The following is a 22,841-nucleotide window of genomic DNA, read 5'->3' as shown; positions in this document are numbered from 1 at the left end:
ATGTGTTTCTAATGTGATGGGAAAATTGCTGTTTTTTTTTTTGGTTTTAATTTTTTTTGGGTTTTTTTTTTTTTTTTTTTCCAAAAAAAAAAAAAAAAAAAAAAAAAAAAGCAAATTCGTCCCAAAAAAACCCCAAATTAAAACCTCCCTTTTCCTCCCTCACTCCTGCGTCTCGCGCTGCGGGCGGGGGGGAGGCTCCGGCGTTATCCTTCGGCTCGTCCCGCTGGATCCCCAAAGTCCCAGAAGCAGTCGGAGGGCACCCCGCAGTTAGGACGGAGGTTTCGTGGTGTCGTTGAGCCCGGGGAGGAGGGAAGGATTCCCGTTTTCCTGCTTTGGGGAGCCCCGGCTGGCAGAGGAAGGGACCCCGCTCCCGAAGGGAGAGGCCACGCTGCCCGTGGACGCAGGCCGGAGCTCGGCCGCCGGCACGTCCCGCTCCGGGGGCCTCAGCCCGGGGGGCTGCAGGGGGAAAGCCATGGGGAAGCCTGCCATGTACAGCACTCTGCCCACTCGCTTGGCCACCTGTTAATAAAGGAAAGGGGAAAAAAAAGGATGTGGGATCAGTGCAGGAGGGCGAAAAGGCGCACGAACGGTCTAGAGAGTCCCGCGGGTTTTCACGCGTAACGTCAGGTTTTGTATCCAAGCTGCAAATAAAGAGGTGGGCTGCCCAGAGAAGCTGTGGATGCTCCATCATCATCCCTGGATGTGTTCCAGGCTCTGAGCAACCTGGTCTAGTGGAAGGTGTCCCTGCCTGTGGAATCAGATGAGCTTTAGGGTCCCTTCCCGCCCAGACCGTTCTGTGATTCTGTGGTTGCATCACTGGAATGAAGCACCGCCATTCCCAGTCCACCTGGAGGACAAACCAGGGGTTTCCTCCTCTATCCCTGCAGGGCTCTGTCCTGTGCTTTCCAGCTCTGTTTTACTGGGCACTGTGGTGTGTGGCACCAGGTACTGCTGGAGCCACAAGGTCTGCCCTGAGTCCACATTTTCCAGGCTAAAGGTGTGCTGGGACATCCCCAGGAGAGAAGGGCTGACTGATTCCAGCCTCTTCAGTCCTTGCATTAACAGGGTGGACAGTTTGATAGGACAGTGCTCTCCTGCTGATGGCACAGCACACCACGTCCAGTTTGGAAGAGCGGGAATTGCTCCTAAAAGGGGGAGCTGGGACCAACACAGGGAGAGGCAGAACAAAAATCCTGCTGCGGGAAGGCTGCTGTTCCTTGCCCAGGCAGCTCTCAGCCTGCACCTCTCCCTCCTGCAGCCCCAGCCAGCTCTCCTGCAGCAGTTCTTGCCTCCCAGCAAGGGCCAAAGGCCCCACAGCCTCCCAGCACCTCCACAGCTGGTTCACATTTGAGCTTAAACAAAAACACAGGCTGCTGTTCCACCCAGACAACTGCCACATTATTCAGGGAGCAGCATCAGTGCTCCCCACTTACCTCCCCCCAGCCGTGCCTTATTATAGACCCTTAAACACTATTGATTAAATTGAAGCTGGTTTTTCTGCTTCCAGCCCATATCTCATATTCCCCCCACCCCAAGCCCCATCTCGGAATGTCTGTGAGCTATTCGACGTCCCCTTGTTTTTTAAGAAGCAGAAAAGAGTTTTATTTCCTCCTGAATCGACCCACGGGGAACAATTGCCCACAGAACCTTTTTATTAGCCCCCTCATAAACAGGGAGGGCTGGAGGGAAAGTAGTAAAGTTGCTCTTATTGTTTTAACATAATATAACCAGTGTACAGCCCTGTGGGTTTGGGGACCTGTGCCAGAGCTGTGAGTGTCCATGTACACATGACAGTCACTTCCATGACACGATTCCCTAGGGAATACACAGCACAGCCTGTGCTTTACATGTGTCACAAGTCTTTTTTTTTTTTTCCTGAACATTAAATGGGAAAAAAAAGAAAAATTAAGCCAGTGGAGATGTTCTCCTAGGTTTGAGTCCCACTGAGGGGAAGTGGAGGCAACTGGAATGGAATCCCCATGGCTGGCTGTGAGGGAGGCAGGGGAAGAGCAAAGTCATTTTAGGACAGCAAAGCTCTACAGGCAGGGACTTGGGAACCAAATCATGGTGGGGGGAAAAGGTATTTTGAAAAGAAACAGCTAAAAGGGCACAACAGCAAACCAGTCTGTGCTGGGGAGGAAATACAGTCCCCTAAAAGAGAACTGGACTAATGTAATCAATATAATTTCCACTTCCAGTGCAGCCAAATCAGCAGGACCAGTAAGTTATGACTGGCAAGAGATAAAGATGTTAGAGAGGGCTGTTCCTGGCACAGCAGAGAAGGGCAAGAGCTGGGTCATTATTCACTGGGGAGGGAAAGGCACAACAGCTGAGACACATTAAATGTGCTTCAGGCCTCACTCAAAAGGAGAACTGCCAGGGTTCAGCCAGGTACAGGGAAAAGGAGCAGCCAAAGGACCTAATCCAGCCTAGGAAAAGACAGCTGATTCCTGAGGTGGCTTTACATCCCTCTTTAGGTACTTTGGGGATGACTATTTTCAGGTTCAGCCAGTGTGAAACCACCTCCCTTCCCTCACCTGTTCACAGCTGTTCTTCCTTCCTGGCTGGTATTTATGGGAACCACCTGATGTGTTTTTTTTCCAGCAGGAACCACTCCATTTTAGGAGTTTCCCTCTGCATCCCTGTTATTTCCTCCTGAACTATTTGCTTCTGCCCCTGGGTGCTGAACTCTGGTTTCTTCCTTGAAACAGCTGTGACTGGATTTGAGTGAGGATATGGAACTTTTTGGAAGGACAAGACTGAGCTTTCTTGAGACAGAATCACAAAATAAATTGCTGCTTAATAAATGACATTCAATAAACCACATCTCTTGACAGCCCCATTCTGGTGAGGGGGACAATTTCAGAGCATGCCACGTGCTGCTACAGGGGAGATTTTCCTACCTGTGACCTTATCTTCAGGGCAGGTCCGAGTTTCAGCCCCATGTTGTTCAGTAAGTGCTCTTCTGTCAGGAGGGGCAGGGTCTCTCCATCAATGGCCTGCTCTCGGAATACCTGGAGGGAAAGCACAGCACAGGCCCAGGCTCAGAAATGCCACTGACACACCCAGTGCCCTTGTCCTGCCCTTGCACAGAAGGGCTCTGTGGGAAAGGTGAACTCCAAGAGTGAGGTCAGTCCATATTTATACACCAGAGGTGTTCACAGTCCTGCACCCACAGCCAGGAGCCAGTGAGCAAAAGGAGACACACGTGGGAATGGGAATTAGGGCTGCTTGGGCCAGTTTATATAAAACAATCATTTTTTTTTCTCCCCTTTTTTTTTTTTCTTAATGTCAGAACGGGGTGTGAAGTTTTTCATCCCAGGTTTAGCACCCAAACCAGCTGCCCCAAGTGCAACTCTGTCAGTGTTTGACAGCAGATTTTGACATGCTCAGGGGTCCCAACTCCAAAAAGGGCAGAAAACAGGGGGGAAAAAAATTAAATTTTGGCAAATCCTAAGTCACTCGCACTTTGTGCGGATATTGGGGAAAAGTTGACCCAGTAGACTCCAAAAATATTTGCAGTCCTCACTGAGGCAAATGCCATGGAAAAGGAGGGATGGATTGCTCATGCATTTCCTTCTCAAAGCTGCTAATTCCCAAACAGTCCAGGCAAAATACATAAACAGATCTGTGGAGCACATGCTGTAGGATAGATGGATTCACGTGCAACACTTCTGTACTTTTTTTTTCCCTGTCTCCTCCTTTGCCTCTCAGGCATTCCCACCATCCCTACAACACTCGAGCAGCCTGGAGAGTGCAGCCCATCCTGCTCCCAGAACACCCACTGGGATCAGGGAGGATGATCCCTCCTCGCTGGTCTGTTTTAACATTCAGCCCTTGCTTTTTCCCCCCAATACTAAGAAATCTTGCAATATTTATTAGTAGAAATACTAATAAACAGTACTGATACTGATAAATATTTCAGTGCCACGGTGCTGATGGAGCATGGAAGGATCCTACAGGGTGACCTGGCCTTCAGACAGTGCCATTAACCATCTCAGGGCTCTTCCCCCTCTCCCCATTAGCTGAGGGAAAGCAGGACCTGGTGATGTGCACACACAAATGGCAACGGGGCTGGTATAGTCCCAGAAAACAGCAGTTTCATATCAACACATTAATACCTCCAGCCATGCACAACTGCACCATTTTAACACGTTATTAAAGAAAAAAAAACCACAACAACCTTCGTTTTGCCTCCATCTATCCCAAATGACAGGGCCATGCAAGAGTTTCCCACCTAATATGTGCCGTGTTAGCAAGGTTAAGGTCTGGCTGTGTGGTCTTATTGCTCCATCCTTCACACACGGTGCAGGGGACGCTCCCACCAACCTCCTCGGGGTGTTTATTTGCACCAACAAGGCTCCATTTCAAGAGTAAATTTGGTTAATTCAGCCACCAGCTCCCCTTGCCTCTCTGGGAGGTGTCACTCAGCTCCCTGTTTTCCTTGCTACCCCACCTGCCTTTCCTCCCTGCCTCAACACCTCCTCAGCGTTTTTGCCACACTCCAGCTCACATTTGGGGCTGATCCTGCCCTCTCCTCCTGCAATGGCTCACACACAGTGTTTCTATTACTGATCACTATGGCAGAGGGGGTTAAATTTACCCCAATATCTTCTTCTCCAGCAGCAGAACCACAGCCTGGAGCCATCCCTTTGGAGACTGGCAGCGGCTGCTGGAGCCAAGTGGGTTTTTACTGCTGGACTCCTCCAGCAAAGCTGCTCAGGGCTGGGGCTGCAGCACACACTGCTGCTTTTTGACCCAGCAAAAAACTTTCTACACCAGTTTCTTTTCCCTTCCTCTGCAGCCAGTGTGGCCAGGAGCCAAAACCTTCCCTTCGCTCGGCACTAAAACACTCCACAAAAAGCCTTAACTTGGGAAAAGCATCCCCTTGGGTGTCCCCCAGATCCACTGCAGAGACAAAGCTGAACACCGTCCAGGCCGTGGCGACTTTTTATTTTTTTTTGCTGAAGCTTTTTCCTTGTTTTGCCTGAAACATGTTTCTAAATGCACAGCATTCCACCCGAACCTTGCAGGGTTTTGCTGGCGGGAGCAGCCTGCGGAGCAGTGCCAGACCTCCCCGGCAGCTGTGGGTTTGGAGAAGGGGAACACAAGGCAGCTCTGCAGCTCAGAGTCACCCCTGAGCACGGGCATTTTCACACAGTAAGAAAAAAAAATGTTAAACACACAACCATGGCATGAAAAACATCATCTCTTAAAGCCTCGAACTCCCGCTCGAAGCAACGACCTGGCCAGGGGGTGCTTGTAGCAGCTCCCATCTCCATAAAACATTTTGTTTGGAACGCACTGGGAAGATTGCTGAACCTCAGCTCTTGATTCCCCCCCCTCTGGTGCACCAGGATGGTGTGGAAGGGGTAAAGGGATGATCCTGCTGCGTTGGAGATTCCTGCACATTTCCTACTGGCCTGGTTCAGAAGCATCCGGGCAACTCCGACTGTCCTTCCCCAGCACAGGCATGCAGATAAACCACACCACCACCAGTGGAAGGGCACCCCAGTGGGGTGGGGGATAACAGGGAATGCAAAGGGCTGTGTATTTTGGTTTTAGAGCCTTTTGTTGGAGCTCTCAGCAACACACTCTGCAGCCCACACATGCACACTTGTGAACCCACCCTCATCCTCGCTAAACCCAGCTCCTGAACTCCCCTCTGCACACACAGATGCTCCCATAAACATCCATCACCCATCCACCATCTCTCTTTCTATCCAGAGTTCTTTCCCTCCCTCTTGCCACAATCAGAACCTGACCCTCCTCTCTCCCACGCACCCACTCACCCTGATCCACTCCTGAGCACAACCCAAATCCCTGTCACTCCATTTGGGGACGGTTACATGTCCCCCATCTCCACAACAAACATTCCCTTCCCTTCCTCTCCCCCCCCAGCACAGCTGTTTGCTCCAAAGCAGCACTGGTTTTCCAGGTAGTTTTAAGGAAGCATGTTGTGATGAGATTAACATCATGGTCTGGGGGCAGGGAAGGACAGACTTTAGACTGAAATCCCATTATCCATCACCTGTGCAAGGAGAGGGAGGTGGGGGGCAGTTCCTGGGTTCTGCTTCCCCTCTGGGGATGCACCTTTCCCCATGGCACTAAATCAGCATAACCTACAGGGAATCATCTCCCTGCAGGCAGATACACACACTGCTCCCCTGTCAGGGGTCCCAGCAGGCACAGAGGTGCCCAGTTTCACCTTTCCCAAAATAAATGCCTGGGGACGGGCTCAGCTCCGGGAGAGGACACTGGACCAGTGCAGCACAGAGGGACAGACAGCACAGGCCAAAGGAGGGGCAGCAGACTTTTAGAAACCCCATTTCGGCCAGCCTGGATGTCACAGCACAGCCCTGTACCCCTCAGCTGTCAGCCAGGGAGGGCAGCTCCTCTGCTGAAGAGGCACATCCAGAAAGCTCAGCTCCTGCTCTCCATCCTCCCTTTCCAGACCTGTTCTCAGCCCCTGCTGAAAGGCTGGATTGTCCTGAACTCTGGCCCTTTGCCTCTCTATCTCTGCTGCTTCCAGTCCCTCCCTCAGCACACTACATCCTTTTCCAAGCTGCCCAGGAATCCGTGCCCTTGGAGCATCCCTCAATGGCACATTGATCACGGCCTCAGGCAGATGCAGAGGCAAAAAAACACAGAGGGTTGGTTTTTATATTGCACCTCACAATCCCCCACTGAGCAGGCTTTATGGACACCCCACTGCTGATGGATGTTTCAACTCTGCTGTAAACGAGCTTAAAAATCACCACTGAGGTTACTTTGATGCCTGTGCAGGCACAGGGTCCGCCCCCAACCCCACTGTGACCCCACAGTGTGCTGGGTGCAGCAAGAGAGCAGAACACAGCACCTTCTGCCAGGCTGGTTGGCACCACGGGCTGCCCACCCCAATTTGGGGACCCCCTGGTACCCACCCCACAAAGCCACTGCTGTGTCCAGCTCCACCACGGAGCATCAGCAGCTCCTAAAAGCATGAGATGGGGGTGGGAGATCAGTGACACAAAGCCACTAACCACGATCAACCTGAGCTCAGGTGTTCACTCCTAACCTTGCCCCTAATCCCATCCTCTTCCACCAAACTCCACCCTTGTTTCTGTCCATCTACAAGACTCATCACACACCTTCTTCAGGCTCTTCACCAGCAGCAAGTTTAGCAATCCCCTCGGAAAAAAAAAAACAAACCCACACAGCTTCCAAGCCCTGCAGGGCTCTGAGATGAACCTCCTGGGAGGGACAGTGCAAGTACAACAGGCACAAACAGGAGGGAGAGAAGGGGGGCTCACAGGAAGGATGTTCCCCCTCCAGGGATGTTCTTGAGCCCGCTCAGATTTACCTGAGTGTACTCGGTGCAGCCAGACAAGTTGGACACGAAGCTGCAAACATCCTCCACCGTCCATTTGCTGATGTCTTCCAGCGCAGGGCTCTCCTCACCATCCAGAAACAGACCTCCCATGGTGCCTGGATTGTTTGGAGTCGAGGAGGATGGGTGGGGGGGAAGGGAGTAGGAAGGAGGGGAGGAGAAAGAACCATAAATCATTAAAATCCCACACGGACAACAACTAGCCTGAAATCTGAATATTTTTCTCTAGCCACACATTCATCTTTAATGACCTGTCAATTAAAGCACTGGGCAGGGTCAATTCATAGGCCTCTTCCTCCTGGAGGTCCCTGGCTGAGGGAGGGGGGCAGGGGGGGAAGGAAAAATCCGAGCTAATGCATTTCATGTGTTTAATGTTCTTCAGCTGCAGGGGGAGAAAAATAGGGGGGAGGGGAGGGAAGAGATTAAAAAAAAAAACCAAAACCCTGAAGGAGTGTTTCTCCACAGGCACCACAAAGCGGAAAACTCTGCCTTGCCCTGTGGGTTCCTCTCCCCCAGCCCTTCTCTCCTGCCGACGTGCTCCGAATGACAACAGGCCCCTGGTGCAGTGGGAATCGCCGGGGAACTCGTGCTCCTTCCAAGTGTTCCTTTCCAACCCAGCCCAGCCTGAAATATCCAAGGGGTGGCTCTGCCCCGGCCTCGGGATCTGCTGGGCATCCACCTCTCCTGGCCAGGCGTGTGACGGGTGACGGGCTGGCCCTGCCACCCCCGTGACAGGGCATGGACAGCAGGGCTCGGGCCGAGCCGAGGTGTCAACGCTCCGAAACGCAACAGCAGTTCAGGTCCCAGCCCTGTCAGCACCGAGGAAGGTGATGGGCTCCAAAAGGGTGGAGGAGCAGCCCCCCCCCAAACACTCCTGCATCACCAGTGCCTGACAGCACGGGATGTGTGTGCAGGGAGGAATCCAAACGGGACTCGGAGAGGAGCTGGAGAGGCACAGGGAATGAAAATGGGGAGAGAAACACCAGCCAGGTAACTCATACCTGCACGGGATGTGTGTGCAGGGAGGAACCCAAATGGGACTCTGAGAGGAGCTGGAGAGGCACAGGGAATGAAAATGGGGAGAGGATTATCCGGGATTATCAGGTAGAGAGTTTATGAGGGGTATGAACTGTTCTGCTTCAGGGCACGAAGAAGGACACTACCAGAAAAAATATTTCTCCCAGGGGCCTGTCATGAGTTACCAGCCAGGTAACTCAGATCTGCACGGGATGTGTGTGCAGGGAGGAACCCAAACGGGACTCAGAGAGGAGCTGGAGAGGCACAGGGAATGAAAATGGGGAGAGAAACACCAGCCAGGTAACTCGTATCTGCTCTGGGTATAAAGGGGATGGGTAATGAAGAAACCAAACTCCAGAAAACACCCATTTTGGGGTGTGATGGGGGGGTGAAAGCCATTATTAATCTGTGGAACTCACTGCTGTGTGATATTCGGACCAGGAGACAACAAGGACATTTATAGGGATGTGAACACCCAGGATTATCAGGTAGAGAGTTTATGAAGGCATGAACTGTTCTGCTTCAGGGCTCGAAGAAGGACACTACCAGAAAAAAAAATTTCTCCCAGGGGTCTGTCATGACAAAATTATCTGTCCTGTGGTCTTAAGGTTTTTCCCTGATGGATTTGAACAGGGCTGTGGCTGTAACCCCCTGCAGCAACTCCCTCATCCCTGCCCACAGCAGGCAGGACAGTCCTTCCACAGGGAATGGCAAGGTAAAGCAGAGTCCAACAAAGTCATGGTGGGGAGCACAGGCCCAGAGGACCAGGAGTGTCCAATTCCCTGGGGAATACACCAGGTCAGAGGGAAGAGGCACAGACAGAGGAGCAGAGCCACACACCACAGCTCCAGGCACTCGCTGGCAAAGCCCCCCAGCACATCCAAGGGAACAGGAAAAATATGGGATCTCCACAGGAAGTTATCATGCCAATAAGACGCTTTTAAAACAACAGCAGCCTGCCCAAGGAGCAGGCAGACGCTATGTAATCATTTCCACTCCATTTCCGCTCCCAGCTTCCTGCTTCCCTTCCCAGCCTCACCCTCCGCGCCGTTCCCGGAGCTGCACCACCACCACCAGCACCACCACCTCTTGGGAAGGTGACAGCACCGTCTGCTTCACCCAAAACCACGGCCCCCCGTGCCCCTGCACACCTCTGGGCAGTCCATGTGCATCCCCCAGGGCACTGACTGCTCCAGGACCAGCAGCCTCACAGAGAGGGGCCACCAGGACCAGCCACAGCTCCCAAAATTTGGGGTGAGTCCGTGTCTCCCCCTGCACACACCACCAGTGCAGGCAGAGGATTGCCAGCTCCAGTGCCAGAATGTCTTGGCTGGAGCCACAAGGAGAGGCAGGAGCTCCCCGAGGCTCTCAACACAATGCAGAGTAACGTGCTCTTAGGAGATCCTGCTTGGGCAGGGAGGTTGGACCAAGTGAGCTCCAGCGGTCCCTCCAACTCCACCCCAGCCTGGGATCCTGTGACAGCTCTGCCAGCTCTGCCCATCCCTCTCTCCCCCCATGCCTCAGGGACTCGGTCACATCTCTGCAGCCCTCCTTGCCAGCACTTTCCACCAGCCCAGGACTCTCAGGGCGCTCACTGTGGGCAAACACCAGACCTTTCACGCCTCCTTCCCGTCCTTTCCTTCCCACGGGCACAGGTTCCCTCCCCTCCAGCCTCAGCTCAGGCTCACAGGACGCCCTTTGCTGCTCCCGGGATGGCTCTGCCCAGCTGTGGTGTGCCAAGCAGGGAGAGCCCACTGCTCCCTCCTCACCACCCTGCACCCTGCCAGAGCCCAGGGAAGCTCCTCACTCTCTCCACACCTTCTTTTTCCAGCTAGAAAAAGCTTCAAATGCTTTTGTGTGCCCGATAACAGAAAACCACCAGCTTTCCTGGGAGCAGGCGCCCATCAGCACAGGAGGTGAAGGAACAAGCCACTGCCAAAGGGCCAGCAGCACTGTCCTTCCCCTTGTCACCCCCAGCTACGAGACAGACAGATGGACACGAGCCTTCATTTCCATGCCTATCACATTCCACCTTCCAGGAGACACACTCAGAGCTGCTTATGTTAAAATTCACAGAACACTCAGGTGGCCGAGGGCTTCCCCCCCCCCCTTTTTTGTCATTTGGAGGGGGGGGGATTTTTCTTTCGTAGGGTGGAGGGGAATTCTCTTCCTCCAAAAAACTGGCTGCAGCCTGGTAGACAGAGGAAGGGAAACTGAACTCAAGATTATTCCAGGCACAGTCAATGCTCGGGCGAGACACCTCCATCTGCAGCCAGAGCGTCTCCGAGGGGATCCGACTGCAGCAGCCAACTGCTTCAAAATTAGGTACTTCCTTATTCCAAAAGCAGGCCAAGGACTGAATTCCAGCAACACAGTGCTTGGGAACGAGCCCTCCAGTCGCCAGCCAGCCTGAACTATGCTCAGGGTTTAAGCTCAGCCTGCACAGAGAGGGGCTGGTCAGTCCCCACCAGCATGGGCAGGCATTCAGCCCAGATGTTGCTCCCACAGCTGGCAGGGAGGAGGAATCTCTCTCCTACACACGTGCCTGCAATCCTGGAACCTCACTGGATGAGGGATCACTTTCAGTATTACTGGCACAGCCAGCAGAGCTGGGCCAACAACTCCTGTTCCTACAGCAGCCTCTCTCCTCTGTGGTTTTCTCTCCTTTGTCTCTTCCTGCCCCAGAAGAAGGAAGGGAGAGGTCAGGATGCCCACAGACAAACACACACAGAGCCTGCTGTGTCCAGATCGAGGATAAGGCAGAACCCACTGCATGGGAATATTTTCCACCTACCCACACACAGAGAAATATAATACGGCCAAAATATTTATCTCACAGAGTTTGTTTTCCCTTCCCATTTATACCAGGGAATTACTGGTGGAAATATTTTTAGGAGGGGGAAGGTAAATACCAATACTTTGGGTTCTGGCCTATTAGCAATTTCTGTGCCACAGAATGTAAAATCTAGAGGGTGGAAACCTCTATTTCCACCAAGATTGGTGGTAAAACACCCCTGTTACTACCAAAAATCAAAGAGTGAGTGGTATCTCCAAAGGCTCAGTTCTGTTCTGAGTACTCAGCACCCTGCAGTCAGGGTTGCAGAGCCTGGTGTCCAGGTGTCCCCCCTGCCCTTCTGCTCCCACCTCAGCTCTGAATCCACCAGGAATAACCCCGGGAAGGATTTCTGTAGCTGATTACAGTGGTCCCTCCACCTCAGCGTGCATCTGGTTTGCAACGAGTACAGGTCCAGCCCTCAGCACGCTGGTCCCTTCCAATTTTACGGTCCCTAGAGCAGAAGGGCTCCTGTCCTTCCTCCTGTCCCTCCCTGGGAGGATAATGCACCGTCTGCTCCATCCCTGTGCGTGGCTGCATCCACTCACCCTGCTCTGGCAGCTCGGAGAATGATAACAAATAGGTGCCAAGTGGCTGGAAGGGACGCACCTTCGATTATAATAATGACATGTCACTGGATGCTGCGGGGCTGCGAGGAGGCATAAAGGGCAGCATCCATTCCCTGCCAGGCCTCCTCTGTCTCTCCCCATGATAAATGATGGTCCAAGAGGCTGGTAATGGATTACGGAGCATTTCACCAGATGGGGCCCAGCGTGTGGGGACTGAAAAGAATCCATCGTCCCAGGCCGGTGTCGTGTGGACAGGTGTCCACGTAAAAGCCCTCACCACCCATGCTGCAATCCATTTATAATTTCCCCTCCCTCCTCCTGATATCCAGCTGCTCCAGGAACACAAGCCAAAGGCTGGAGGGGGTCATGGGGAGCAAACCTTCTGGCCATCCCGGTCAGGGAAAGCTCTGCTGCAGATCCCCCAGCCGGGCTGCAGCGGGACCCGAATCCTGGCAGTGCAGGAGACAATCCAGGTGCCAGCTGGGAGACACAAAGAGAACCCCCACAGAAGCCAGCCCACCTATGGCTTTAATCAGTTTTGCTACCACTCCCCAACCCCTCTCCCTGTGCCTGCACCCCCTCCCTCCCTCCTGCCAGAGAGGTCACGGAGCAGCACGGCAAGGCTTGCGTTAATTGCTCTCCAGACTACAGATCAATAGAAGGATTTTAGCCTCCTGCACACTCCATCCTTCACCTTTTCCAGAGGACAGGGCTGGAGGAGGGCGGCAGGAGGAGGAGGGCGGCAGGAGGAGGAGGAGGAGGAGGAGGAGGAGGAGGAGGGGAGCAAGGCTGCTGAAACCTTGACGAGATGAGGTCATCGAGCAGCCGCCAGATCCCCAGAAGGCAGCTCAGGGAATCGACCCAGCTCTGGCTGCCTCATCGATATGCTTCCCAGCAGGGACAGAAAACAGCTCTCTGCCTCCAGGGGAGCCTCCCTTTGCTGGAAGACCAGAGGAACTGCCTGAAACTCAGGGGTCCTTTTCAGCTGGATGCTTCTCCCCTCTCCTCTCCTCCCTCTCAGCTCTTCCTCTTGGCCTGCCACGTTACCTGCCTCAGTTAGGTGGTCACTTTATCATTCCAGTCTCTGGTGCAGGGCACAACATCACATCCCTCCAGGCCTAAAGAGCAGTCTCTGTGCAGAACAGGGTTACAGGGATTGTCTGGCGCCAGGGAGAGGTGGGCTCGGTTCAGTCTGTCTGTCCTCAGGTGCTCTGTGCTCCCCAAGGGCCACAGGAACACATTTTTCCACCGACACACGTTACCCCAGCACAGCCCAGGATCGCTGCAGCTCTTGGATCGATACAAACCCTCAATATTTCAGTTGCTGGACTCCCAGCTCCCCCATCGACCCGTGGTGCTGCATCGAACAAGACGCCCTGTCTTCCCAAGGCTTTTCAGGTGAGAGGTTTTGCTATGGAGCTGAGCACAACGGGGCCTAAACCCCGCAGGCAGGCAGGATTAACAGCCCCAGCACCGTGTGAAGCCAGCCAGAAGCCAAAGAGCCCTCAGGAAAAGACCTACAGCCCTGGAACAGGCTCCACAAATCAGAACTGCCTGAAAACCGGGCAGTGAAACACAGCCCTGATCTGTGCCGGGGCCCCAAGACACGATGGTGATATAAATTCGAAGTGATAATAATAAATGGCCTATTACAGTAACTCACACATTGCTGGGGGAGGGAGGAAACCCATCCACATCCCAGGCCTCCCTGCAGAGCCTCGCACGAGCCACGAGCACCGCGGAGCTGCGCCTTTCCCCTTTTTAATGGCCGGGAGAAAAAGGCTCCTGCGAGGAAGCCTCAGCAGCCCAAGGCAGCAGGGATATTTATCATCTTGGCCACCTGCCTGTCACAGGAAAAATCGCTTCCTCCCTCCTGGTTGGGAGGCAGCTCTAATGAGTGATGGGCAGCCACGGCCGCAGCCACGGCCACTCGGGCAGCCTCGGCGACCCACACGCCACGTCCCCCCCTCTCTCCCTCCTCCATGAGGCAGGAGGTCCCACCGCCTGCTAATCGCTCACTCAAGTAATTAGCTGAGGCAGATTTTGGCTCCCGGCTAGGCTGGCGGGGCTGCCACCCTGCTCTGCCCAGCTACCAGGCTTTGAGACCCCACTTTGTACCATCCTGCTCCAGCCGTGCCTTTGCTGCCCAAGGGACTGTGCCACTGGGGACAGCAGTGACTTCCCTGCCTGCCTGTCCCACCCAACAGGCACCAATCCGGCTGTCCCAGTGCCTGTGACACTGAGTAATACACCACAGGCAGGGGAAAGGGCCCATCCACCTCCCCCCTGGAAAAGGGGCACAGCAGTGGTTACTCTGACAGCACCCTGCAGCCATTAATAACTGTTGCTGCCTCTCCCTGAAGCTCTCTGTAATTTACTGGTGTCTGTCCAAGGTGCCAAAGGAGGCCCAAGCAACTGCAAGATCCCTCAGGCCATCATTTTGGGGATTTCCCTTCTCATGTGCTCGGGACTCACTCTGTCCCTGCTGGCCCCTCTTTATGGCCCTTGATTTGCTTCACTGCAAACAGAGTCCTTCATATTAATTAAAAGAAGGTTTTTGGTTCCTTGCAGAGAAGCACAGAATCACTGAGGTTGGAGAAGACCTCCAAGACCATCAAGTCCAACCTCTGACCAACCCCCACCTTGTCAACCAGACCAGAGCGCTGAGTGCCACGTTCCTTGAACATCTTCAAGGATGGGCATTCCCACCATCACCCCAGGCATCCCATTCCAACATTTAACAGGGAAAAAAAATTTCCCTTTTGAAAAAAAACGACGGAAAGTTGAGAAAGCAACTGCAACCACACTGCGGAATGAGGGGTGGGGGGGAAGAGCCCCGTTTTTAGCACCACGAAACACGTCCCTCATGCGCTCACCTGCATGGAAGTAGGGGCTCATGGTGTAGGGGAACCCGAAGGGCAGCGGCTGAGGCGGCGGGATGGAGGCCGGCGGGAGGTACTTCACCTCGGCCTTGTTGATGCCCGGGCCGAGCAGGTGGCTGGGGGACTCTGCGCTCGAGGAGCTGCAGGGGGCATTCTGGGCCGCGCCCGCCTCGCCCATCTCCTTGGCCCCCTCGCACGCCTTGCCCGCCTCCTTGCACTCCTTGAGCTCCGCGGCCGAGCCGCCGCCGCCCTCGGCCTTCAGGCTCTCGGGCTTCTCGTCGCTCACGTCCGCGTCGCTCTCCGAGTCCTTCATCTCCTCGTCGTTACAGTCCGGGGCCCCGTCCCGCGCCCGCGGCTCCGCCGGCTCCTTGGCCTCGCCCACGCCCTGCGGCTCGGCGCGCTGTTGCCCCGCGGTTTTCCGGCTGCCCCGCCGGGGCTGCTCCTTGGGCGGCGTGGAGGAGCTGGCGCCGGGCACGGCGGGGTTGAGGGACAGCAGCGGGGTGTTGTTGTGCCGCAGCACCAGCATGGCGTTCCGCCGGGACAGCTCCTCCCGCAGCGGGTGGCCCTCGGGGATGTCGTGCACGTTGCGCAGGGCCGGGTGGTCCGGGGGCAGCCCGGGGTGCAGGCTCAGGGGGTCGCCGGCCAGCAGCCTCTGGCGGTGGAGGTTCTCCAGCTCCTTCTGGCGGATGATCTCGGCCGACATCTCCAGCCTGGGTGGGGAGAGGCAGAGGGAATGTTGGCAGTAACTACCCCCATCCTCGCTGGGCCACCTTGGTGGTTCCCCTCAGCCACATCATTTAAGGGTGCCCTCAGTGCTAAGAAAACCACAGTGCAGGTGGGGTGGGCAGTGGAGCGGTTCGGGACAGGCCTAGGGGATCTTTCAGAGCAAATATTAACATTCTTGTGACTGTGTGAATTTTCTTCTAGTAATTTTTCCTCCCTCCACTGCAGGTCCTGATCTAGTGAACAAATGTGCAGTGAGTGCGAAAATATTCCAAACCAGATCCCTTTCCAAATGGAGTTATTTTTAAATGTCCTGTCACAGAGTGCCAGACTTTTTGCTTGGACTTTCCTCTACAATGTGGGATCATCACAGTGCAGCAATGACCTGTATTAGGACTTGCTACTTTCATGTCTTGGGCTGGGTTTAACGTCGTGTTAAATAACGTGATGCTGCCAATCTTATTTGTGAAGAGAATATCTGGGTTTGCCTTATGACATTAATGGTGCATTCCATGGGACAAGATCCAAAATCACAGGATGAACATGCCTTTTCTTCCTTCTGGGAGGATTTTGTGTGTCAGTCCCACTTTATCTGTGCTCCAGTCGCACGGGTGGGATTTGTACTCATCAAAGTGTTCCCTCCACACCCACACGCTGTTTCCACTGGTCTCAGTTGGACACTGCTCTGTCACCTGGGCACAGCTCACCCCACACAGCACCTCACCTTACTCTGCCTGCTGCTGCTGGAAAAGGGAAGGAAAAATCCATCCCTCTCCCACTCTTACCTGGCCAGGTTTTGCTTTCGTAGCATCTCCTGCTGCCGTGCAAACATCTCCGCTTGTGCCGGCTGGAGGAACCCGTAACCTGGGGACAGGGAGAACAGCACCGTGGGCTCACTCATCTCAGCACTGACTCTTTGCTACCTCAGCTCTCCAGAGGGCTAGCTCAGAAAGAAAAGGGCAACTGAGTGCTGCTTTCTGCTCTAGAGCCCACGGGTTGAAACACCAGGGAGGCTGGTGGGGACTAAAGGAAAGAGCAGCCAAGGCAACTGCTGCTATTGCTGCAAAACCAGGGTGAAGTCAGCACAGCAGTCAGGGGGAGACACAGAAAGTGTGTCTGGGCTGTTTGGGTGGAGGACAGTTTGTCTCAGCCCGCCCTGGCTGCCCACAAGCATTACCTGTGCACTCACCTGGCGTCTGGCACAGCGCCGAAGGCACCCCGAGGAAGGGAGGTCTCAAGTGGGGCCCCAGGGCAATGTGGGGAGCGTTCTGGGGCGAGAGCAGAGGCGGTGGGTGGGAGATCTCCCTGCAGAAATCAGAAAATAAGTTCACGTTGAAAACCTGGAGGCTCCATCCAAAAGGGTCCCGGCTCAGGGAAGAACATCCTGGCTGCAGGTGACCTGCATTCTGAGCCAGAGGCTAATTCTGATACGCAGAGCTTCTAAAATGCAGAGAGAGAAACCAAAAGAAGCAGAATCAAAAGGGGAAGAAAGCAGACAGGACTCCACGGGTCACACATACTTCCCACCTTTTCCTCTGTGGTCTTTCAGCTGGGCTGAGAGGGATTTTGGCTGCCCAGGGCTAGCAAAGGCATGGCTTCAGATTCTGCATCTGCCTCTCCCTTTATCAAGCCTGGGTTTCTATCTCATCTACCGACAACTGAAAAGGTATTTTGTGTTTTGGGAGCTGGAGAGGGGTTCTGGAAAAATCTGTAGGAAACACCAGCACGCCCTGCAGAAAATCCCTGTCCTAGCTGGGACAAGGGGTGGTCTTTAATTCTGGAGAGAAGAGCTGGGAGTCAGGCAGAGAAAGACACAGACAGGAGAGATGGAGAGAGGGATGTGAAAGTGCCACGGGGCCAGCGGGAAGGTGTCCTGATGGAGAAGGGGTGGGTGATGCTGGACAGAATGGGCAGAGCAGATGCCAGGTGGTAAGTCAGCTGGAGGAGGCAGGTTTGAGTGGTGGGAAGGGGACAATGCCTGGAAGCAAGGCAGGTAGCACTTGCTTGCAGCAGGGGGGAGAGGCAAAAAAAAAAAAAAAAAGAAAAGCAAAAAAAAAAAAAAAAAGAAAAAGAAAAAAAAAACAGGCAGGAAGGGAGTAAGAGCCAAGGTCTCTTCCATTAGTCAAATCTGCCCTGGGAGCCTGCAAGCAAATCTGCTTTCCGGCTGCACGTCTCTTAATTCCTTTTGATGGCCACTTACAACATTATTACCTTCACCAGGGCATCCAGAGGCAAAGCCAAATGCTGTGCCGTTTATTTTCATTTTATGGTATCTCCCTGTAAAATCTGCTTCGGGAGAGACTGGAGGGCACGAGAAAGGGGGCCAGAAGGTGCCTGTGACTTTGCATCAAACAGACCAGCCGCACAACCACGCTGCCCATTTCAGAGGGGGGGATGACACGGGAGGGTGGGAGGAGGACCCCCAGCTGTCCCATGCGGTTTGGGGGGGGGGAGAGGAATTAACACCGTGAAAAACCAGATAAGGACTCTTTGGGGGCGAGGTGGGCAAGCAGAGATCTTCCTAGTGTGGTTTTATCCCCACTCTACGCACCAGCCACTACAAAACACTGATCCACGGCTGAGATCCCCCTCCAAAATTCCTCCTTCTCGCTCACCCCATCTTCTGCCTCCCTCTTCTCCCTTCCCCTGGCTGCCTCCGCGGCTCTCCTTCCCTCCTCCTCCTCCTCCTTCCCTCCCCTAGCTCTCCTCTAAACTAATTGCACAGCTCGCTGTGTCTGGAGGAGAGCCACGGATCGATCGGTCGCTGTTGAAATGTTAATGCTAATCGTATAACCGCTCCGCCAGCACCTCGCACTCCGCTGGCAGCTCCAATTAATCTCAGGTAACGCAGCGCGTGACCTTCGGCTCCGAGCCGGGGCAGCAGCCAAGCGATGCTTATGTAATTACACCATGAAGTGTGTAATCACCTGCCCTAATCCCCGAGGCCTCACAATTAGCCGAGGCCCCCCGGTCGCCGCGGCTGCCAAGTGCTTTTGCCACCCCGGACAGCCCGCAGATGAATAACGGACAATTAAAGCGGCGTGACGGGGGCTCCGAGGTGTCCGCTCGATCGTAATTAGCTGTAATCACGGGGAGACGAGCCCGGGCAGACGTGCTGTTCGTTTTATAAGAAGCAATTTAGGGAAATCAAGTCGCTTTTTTTTTTTTTTTTTAACCGTTCCGTGGCCGGGCGAGCGGCCTCGCCTCGTCCATAGTGCGGGAAAGGGGGATGCTGCAGGAGGTCCCGAAGCCCCAGGTGGTGGCAGCCTGAAGGGGACTCTAAAAACAAAGGAGCTTCTTGATTTTGGCCAAGAACACAGAACCTGTGCCCAGGAAAGTGGAGTGTTTGATGGGGATGAGGACAGGGCACTGGAAAATAGAAGGTTCTCCCTTCCGTGCCAGCCCGGTGTTTATCAGGTTATTTTTATGCTTTAATGTTGTGCTAATGGGCATAACTTTGATCCCTAAGGAATTCGCATCTGCTCGAGACTCTCTGCAGTTCGTTCCCTCTGTCCTCTCCTCGGAGCATCCCTGCATTCTGGGGGCCTGGGATCAGCTCCTGGTTTGGGCTGGCCAGTGAGGGGGGCCTGGCTGGGAAAGGGGATGCAGCAAAGGGACAAAGCTCTCGGCCCCAATCCCATCGGCAGGAACAGGGCTGAGCACAGCAGGAGTGACTTCAGACTGAGAAGTCAGGTGCTGCCTCTGTTCCACACATGCCAACACGCGCTGGGGATGAGTCCAAAGGCTTGGAAAATTCAGGGAGGCGCATTCACACACGCTGTCACCGTGCCTGCCTGACACAGCAGCACACGGAGACCCCGGCGCTGTCCTCTCAGCAGCCCTGGAGCTCCCCACCAAACACACACACGGGGCAGCACTGCTGGTGAGGGCAAAGGCACAGGAGCAGCCCGAGGTCCCACACCACACCCCTGGAGCCTGGCCTGAAGTCAGAGAAGGGAGGCTGCAGATGGCCCAACACGAAGGGGTCACTGCACCCCTCCTGCTGTCCCCCTGACACTCGGCATCAATCCCCAGCAGCAGAGAACTCAAAAAGCGAGCAGGCACGCTCATAAATATTTAGGGAACGAGGGACTCTTCTCCCTGCCAGGCATCCTGATGCTCCACAGCTCCTGCTGCAGAGCCCTGAGGAGCATCTCACATCCGTGTGAGACCGTGGACAGACGCTTCCTGCCATCCCACAAACCCAACCCTCTGGACACAGAACCTGTTGGAGCCTGCCACTGCTCCCTCCCAGCCCATCTGCCTGGTATTTGGCATGGAAACCTGGCACAGGAGGGAGGCAGTACCACCAGGTCGTGTCCTGGCACGGAGCTGGGAAGCCCTCCCAGGCTGCCTGGTGCAGATACAGCCAATTGCTTCCAAGCCAGCTTGGAAAAGAACTGGCAACCCCGGAGTAAAAAGCCCCAGAGACTTTAACAAAGGCTGCTGTGCTTTTAGACAGACATGCAGCACAACACTAATCCTTGCATCCTTTCCCAGGTATGTACCGGCCTTCAACCCCCCCATTAAATTCCTTCCTCCTCTTCCTCCACCACTCAAAGGGCAGAATTACAGCCCCATATTCTGAGAACCTGAATTTAGCCCCTGGCAATTACATCTGATAAGCCTTGTCCTTACCTTGCAGAGAGCAGTTCTGTGGTACTGCATATTCCTCCCCCCACCCTCTTTTCTTTTTTTCCCCCCCTAATATGCCAGCTGGAGGCTTGTGAGCAGGGTATTAGGGGATTTGCACTGCATGCTGCTAAATTTGATATGTCCTTTAACAGGAGACAAATGGTTCACAAGGCTTAAAAAGTATTGACTTTTCTTTAACAATAAGCACTAATGGCCTTCAAATAATCAATATTTAAAGTCATTATGGGGTTACACATTATACTGTTAAAACCAAGCCTTTCACTTTAACCCCATCATATCCTCCCCAGCCCAGAGCAATGCTCCCCCCTAACTTCAATCCAAGCTCCGAGGGAAGGCTCGGAGCACAGGCTGTGACTGGAGATGTGAGAGGGTCAGAAAATGCAGATTGAAACCGGCAAGGCATGGAAATAAATTTAGAACGGATGGAAGAAGGGGGGAAAAAAAAAAAAAAGAATGCATGAAAGCTCTGCTTTCTCCTGCTCTGCATTTGATAGGAAGAGACACTTTAAACCCGAGGTAATAGGCAGGCAGCACACAGCTCCTCGCTGCTCTGCCATCCCCAGACACTGTGCCAGGAAGGGAAAATAAATAAAATGAAAGGGCTTTCTAAAAATGGTGTTTGGGATTTCCAGGCAGGAAAAGACATGCACTGGAGCTGCCCTTCTAGGGCAGCAACGAGGCCTGGACACAGGGAGATGGGCCTGGTTTGTGGTGCCCGGGGAAATCGCTCCCTCAAAATCCAAACTGGTGCTAAAACCAAATTAGTTAAATCGGGTCGAGCTCTTTGGGCCTTTGCTCTGCATAACATTCAGCCAGCTGGGATCTGCCGAGGATCCCTCCAGTGCAAAAATCAGAAAATCAGAATATTCAGAGCAGAGAGGGGGATGCAAGGCTGGGGGGGTGGGTAAGAGGGGGAGAGAGACAGAGCCCAGAGAGCACAGGAGGATGTGCCCAAGGAGCCAGGAGTAAAAAGGAAAGCCTCCAAAAAAACAGGGGGGAGGAATTAGGTGGTGAAAGAACAAATCGTAGCAACAGCAGATGGAAAGAACTCCATCCAAAAATCCTTGCTGGGTATTTTGGGCACATCTCTGCTCAGAGAAAGCCTCTGGCTGATGCACAATGTCTGTCAGCTCTGCAAGGGAAGGGCAATGAGAGCCTCTCTCTCAGACTCTGTGGCTCCCATTCCCAGCCAAAGGGCTCGGCTTCCCAGGACCCCGGAGATGAGGATGCTGATGGCATCTCAGGCAGGCAGCGTTTCTTGTCCCTTGGCATTCCTCCTGCCTTCCCCTGGAACTGCCTGTGGTCCTGGAGGATGAACTGTGTCCCTAATGCTGGTTGCAGACAGCCCCAGAGCCAGCTGAGGGCTTGTACCAAGGACCTGCCTCAACTCCTGCCCTTCCCCTGACCAGGCTCTGCCTTCTCCCCTTCTGAGAGAGGGGCAGGTCCCCCCCCAGACCCCCACACTACACACTGCAGGCACGAGAACAAGCTCCTCACAACTCCTAACACAGAACTGATGCTTCATATTCAGCCAACAAGCTTCACCCCACTGATCAACACTGTCCACCAGCTCAGCCAACCTCGCCCGAGCTCCCGGCCAGTCCCTTCTGTTTGCAGGGTATGAAAGGTTTTCCTGAAGGGGGGAGAACACAAGTTGTTCCCCAGGCTCCAGGTACACCAGCCTGCTCAGAGAGAAGCAGAGAGATGAACACCTTGGGTGAGAACACGCCAGGCTAAACGACCCCAGCAAAACCAAGCACGCTGCCAACAAAGCCTGGAGGCAGGATCCAGGGGGTGGGATCCAAGAAAACTCTGCAGGGCACAGACATCTGCCATTTTTGCAGGATGTTTGGAGATGGGAAGTGCTCCAGGCTGGAGCAGTTACAGTGGCACCTTTTAGTTGTGCCCTTTCCTCTTCCAAGTCTTTTTATAACGCTGAACTCAACAATCCTCTCAAACCAACCACCAGGCCCTGGCACTCCTGGATTCAAGTCTGAATCAATCGAGGAAGGATCTAGGAAACCAAAACCATGAAACCAAATGGATTCTCCAGCCTGTGGCTTGAGTCTACTTTTGGCAAGATGTCTCAGTTTTACTGACTCTTTCCAACAGATGGACCAAAGAGGTGAAGGGGCCACCAAGCCACTAAAGGGACCCTGGAGCCTGGTCCAAGAAAATCCATATCCACGTGTTTGTGTGTACATGAGTGTATCATCCCCTCAAAGCCACTACTCACCTGCCTGCCTTGTCCTTACTGTCATTAAACCTTCCAGCCTGTTTCTGACCAGCAAAAATGGGTGATAATTAGTTGATGAATGTCTGAACACACCCATCTTCCCAACTGTTCCCTGTCTCAGACCCACCCTCACCCCTGGAAACAGGAAAACTGTATGGTGTAGTTCTCATTATCAGGCAAGTTCTGTGCATTCCTGTCTTTGCAAAAACATCAGCGCTGCCCTGATAAATAAAACTGGGTCACCACTGTGGGTTTCAGCCCCTTTGCTTTGCCACACATAATGGTTGAAGTGACTAATTATTCTTACCCACAGAGCTGCTGCACCTGAGAGCTGACCTGATCCCCACAGATCTCCCGATAGGAAGCTGAAATGGAATTTTAACACCATGCCAAACAGTTCACATCCCCCTGCATCATGTGTTATTACTTCTGCTCCTGGGAAAGGAGATGCTGTAAATCTACCTACAGTTTGCCTACGAACCTGAAGCAGCTCCCTCCACTGCCTTCTCCTCTGTCAGTGCCCACCTGAACCTCTGGAAAATTCTGTACCTTCCTA

General features: G+C 53.8%; 1 protein-coding gene across 1 annotated transcript in view; it reads right to left on the bottom strand.

Moving 5' to 3' along the window:
* Nucleotides 1-94: 94 nt before the first annotated feature.
* SAMD11 (sterile alpha motif domain containing 11) overlaps nucleotides 95-22,841 on the bottom strand; it is a 115,461-nt gene continuing 92,714 nt past the window's right edge. Inside the window, exons 11-16 of the mRNA XM_017825686.1 lie at nucleotides 16,583-16,698; nucleotides 16,179-16,257; nucleotides 14,665-15,380; nucleotides 7,343-7,467; nucleotides 2,904-3,014; nucleotides 95-519 (exon numbers count right to left, since the gene is read on the bottom strand). Coding sequence (XP_017681175.1) covers nucleotides 268-519; nucleotides 2,904-3,014; nucleotides 7,343-7,467; nucleotides 14,665-15,380; nucleotides 16,179-16,257; nucleotides 16,583-16,698 — 1,399 coding nt within the window. The 3' untranslated portion in view covers nucleotides 95-267. The remainder of the gene's footprint in view (nucleotides 520-2,903; nucleotides 3,015-7,342; nucleotides 7,468-14,664; nucleotides 15,381-16,178; nucleotides 16,258-16,582; nucleotides 16,699-22,841) is intronic.

The sequence above is a fragment of the Lepidothrix coronata genome, unplaced genomic scaffold (genome assembly GCF_001604755.1).
Source record: "Lepidothrix coronata isolate B3197 unplaced genomic scaffold, Lepidothrix_coronata-1.0 Scaffold122, whole genome shotgun sequence".
Taxonomy (NCBI): Eukaryota; Metazoa; Chordata; class Aves; order Passeriformes; family Pipridae; genus Lepidothrix; species Lepidothrix coronata.
Note: the sequence above shows the minus strand (reverse complement) of the source record. Positions and strands in the feature narration are given on the sequence as shown.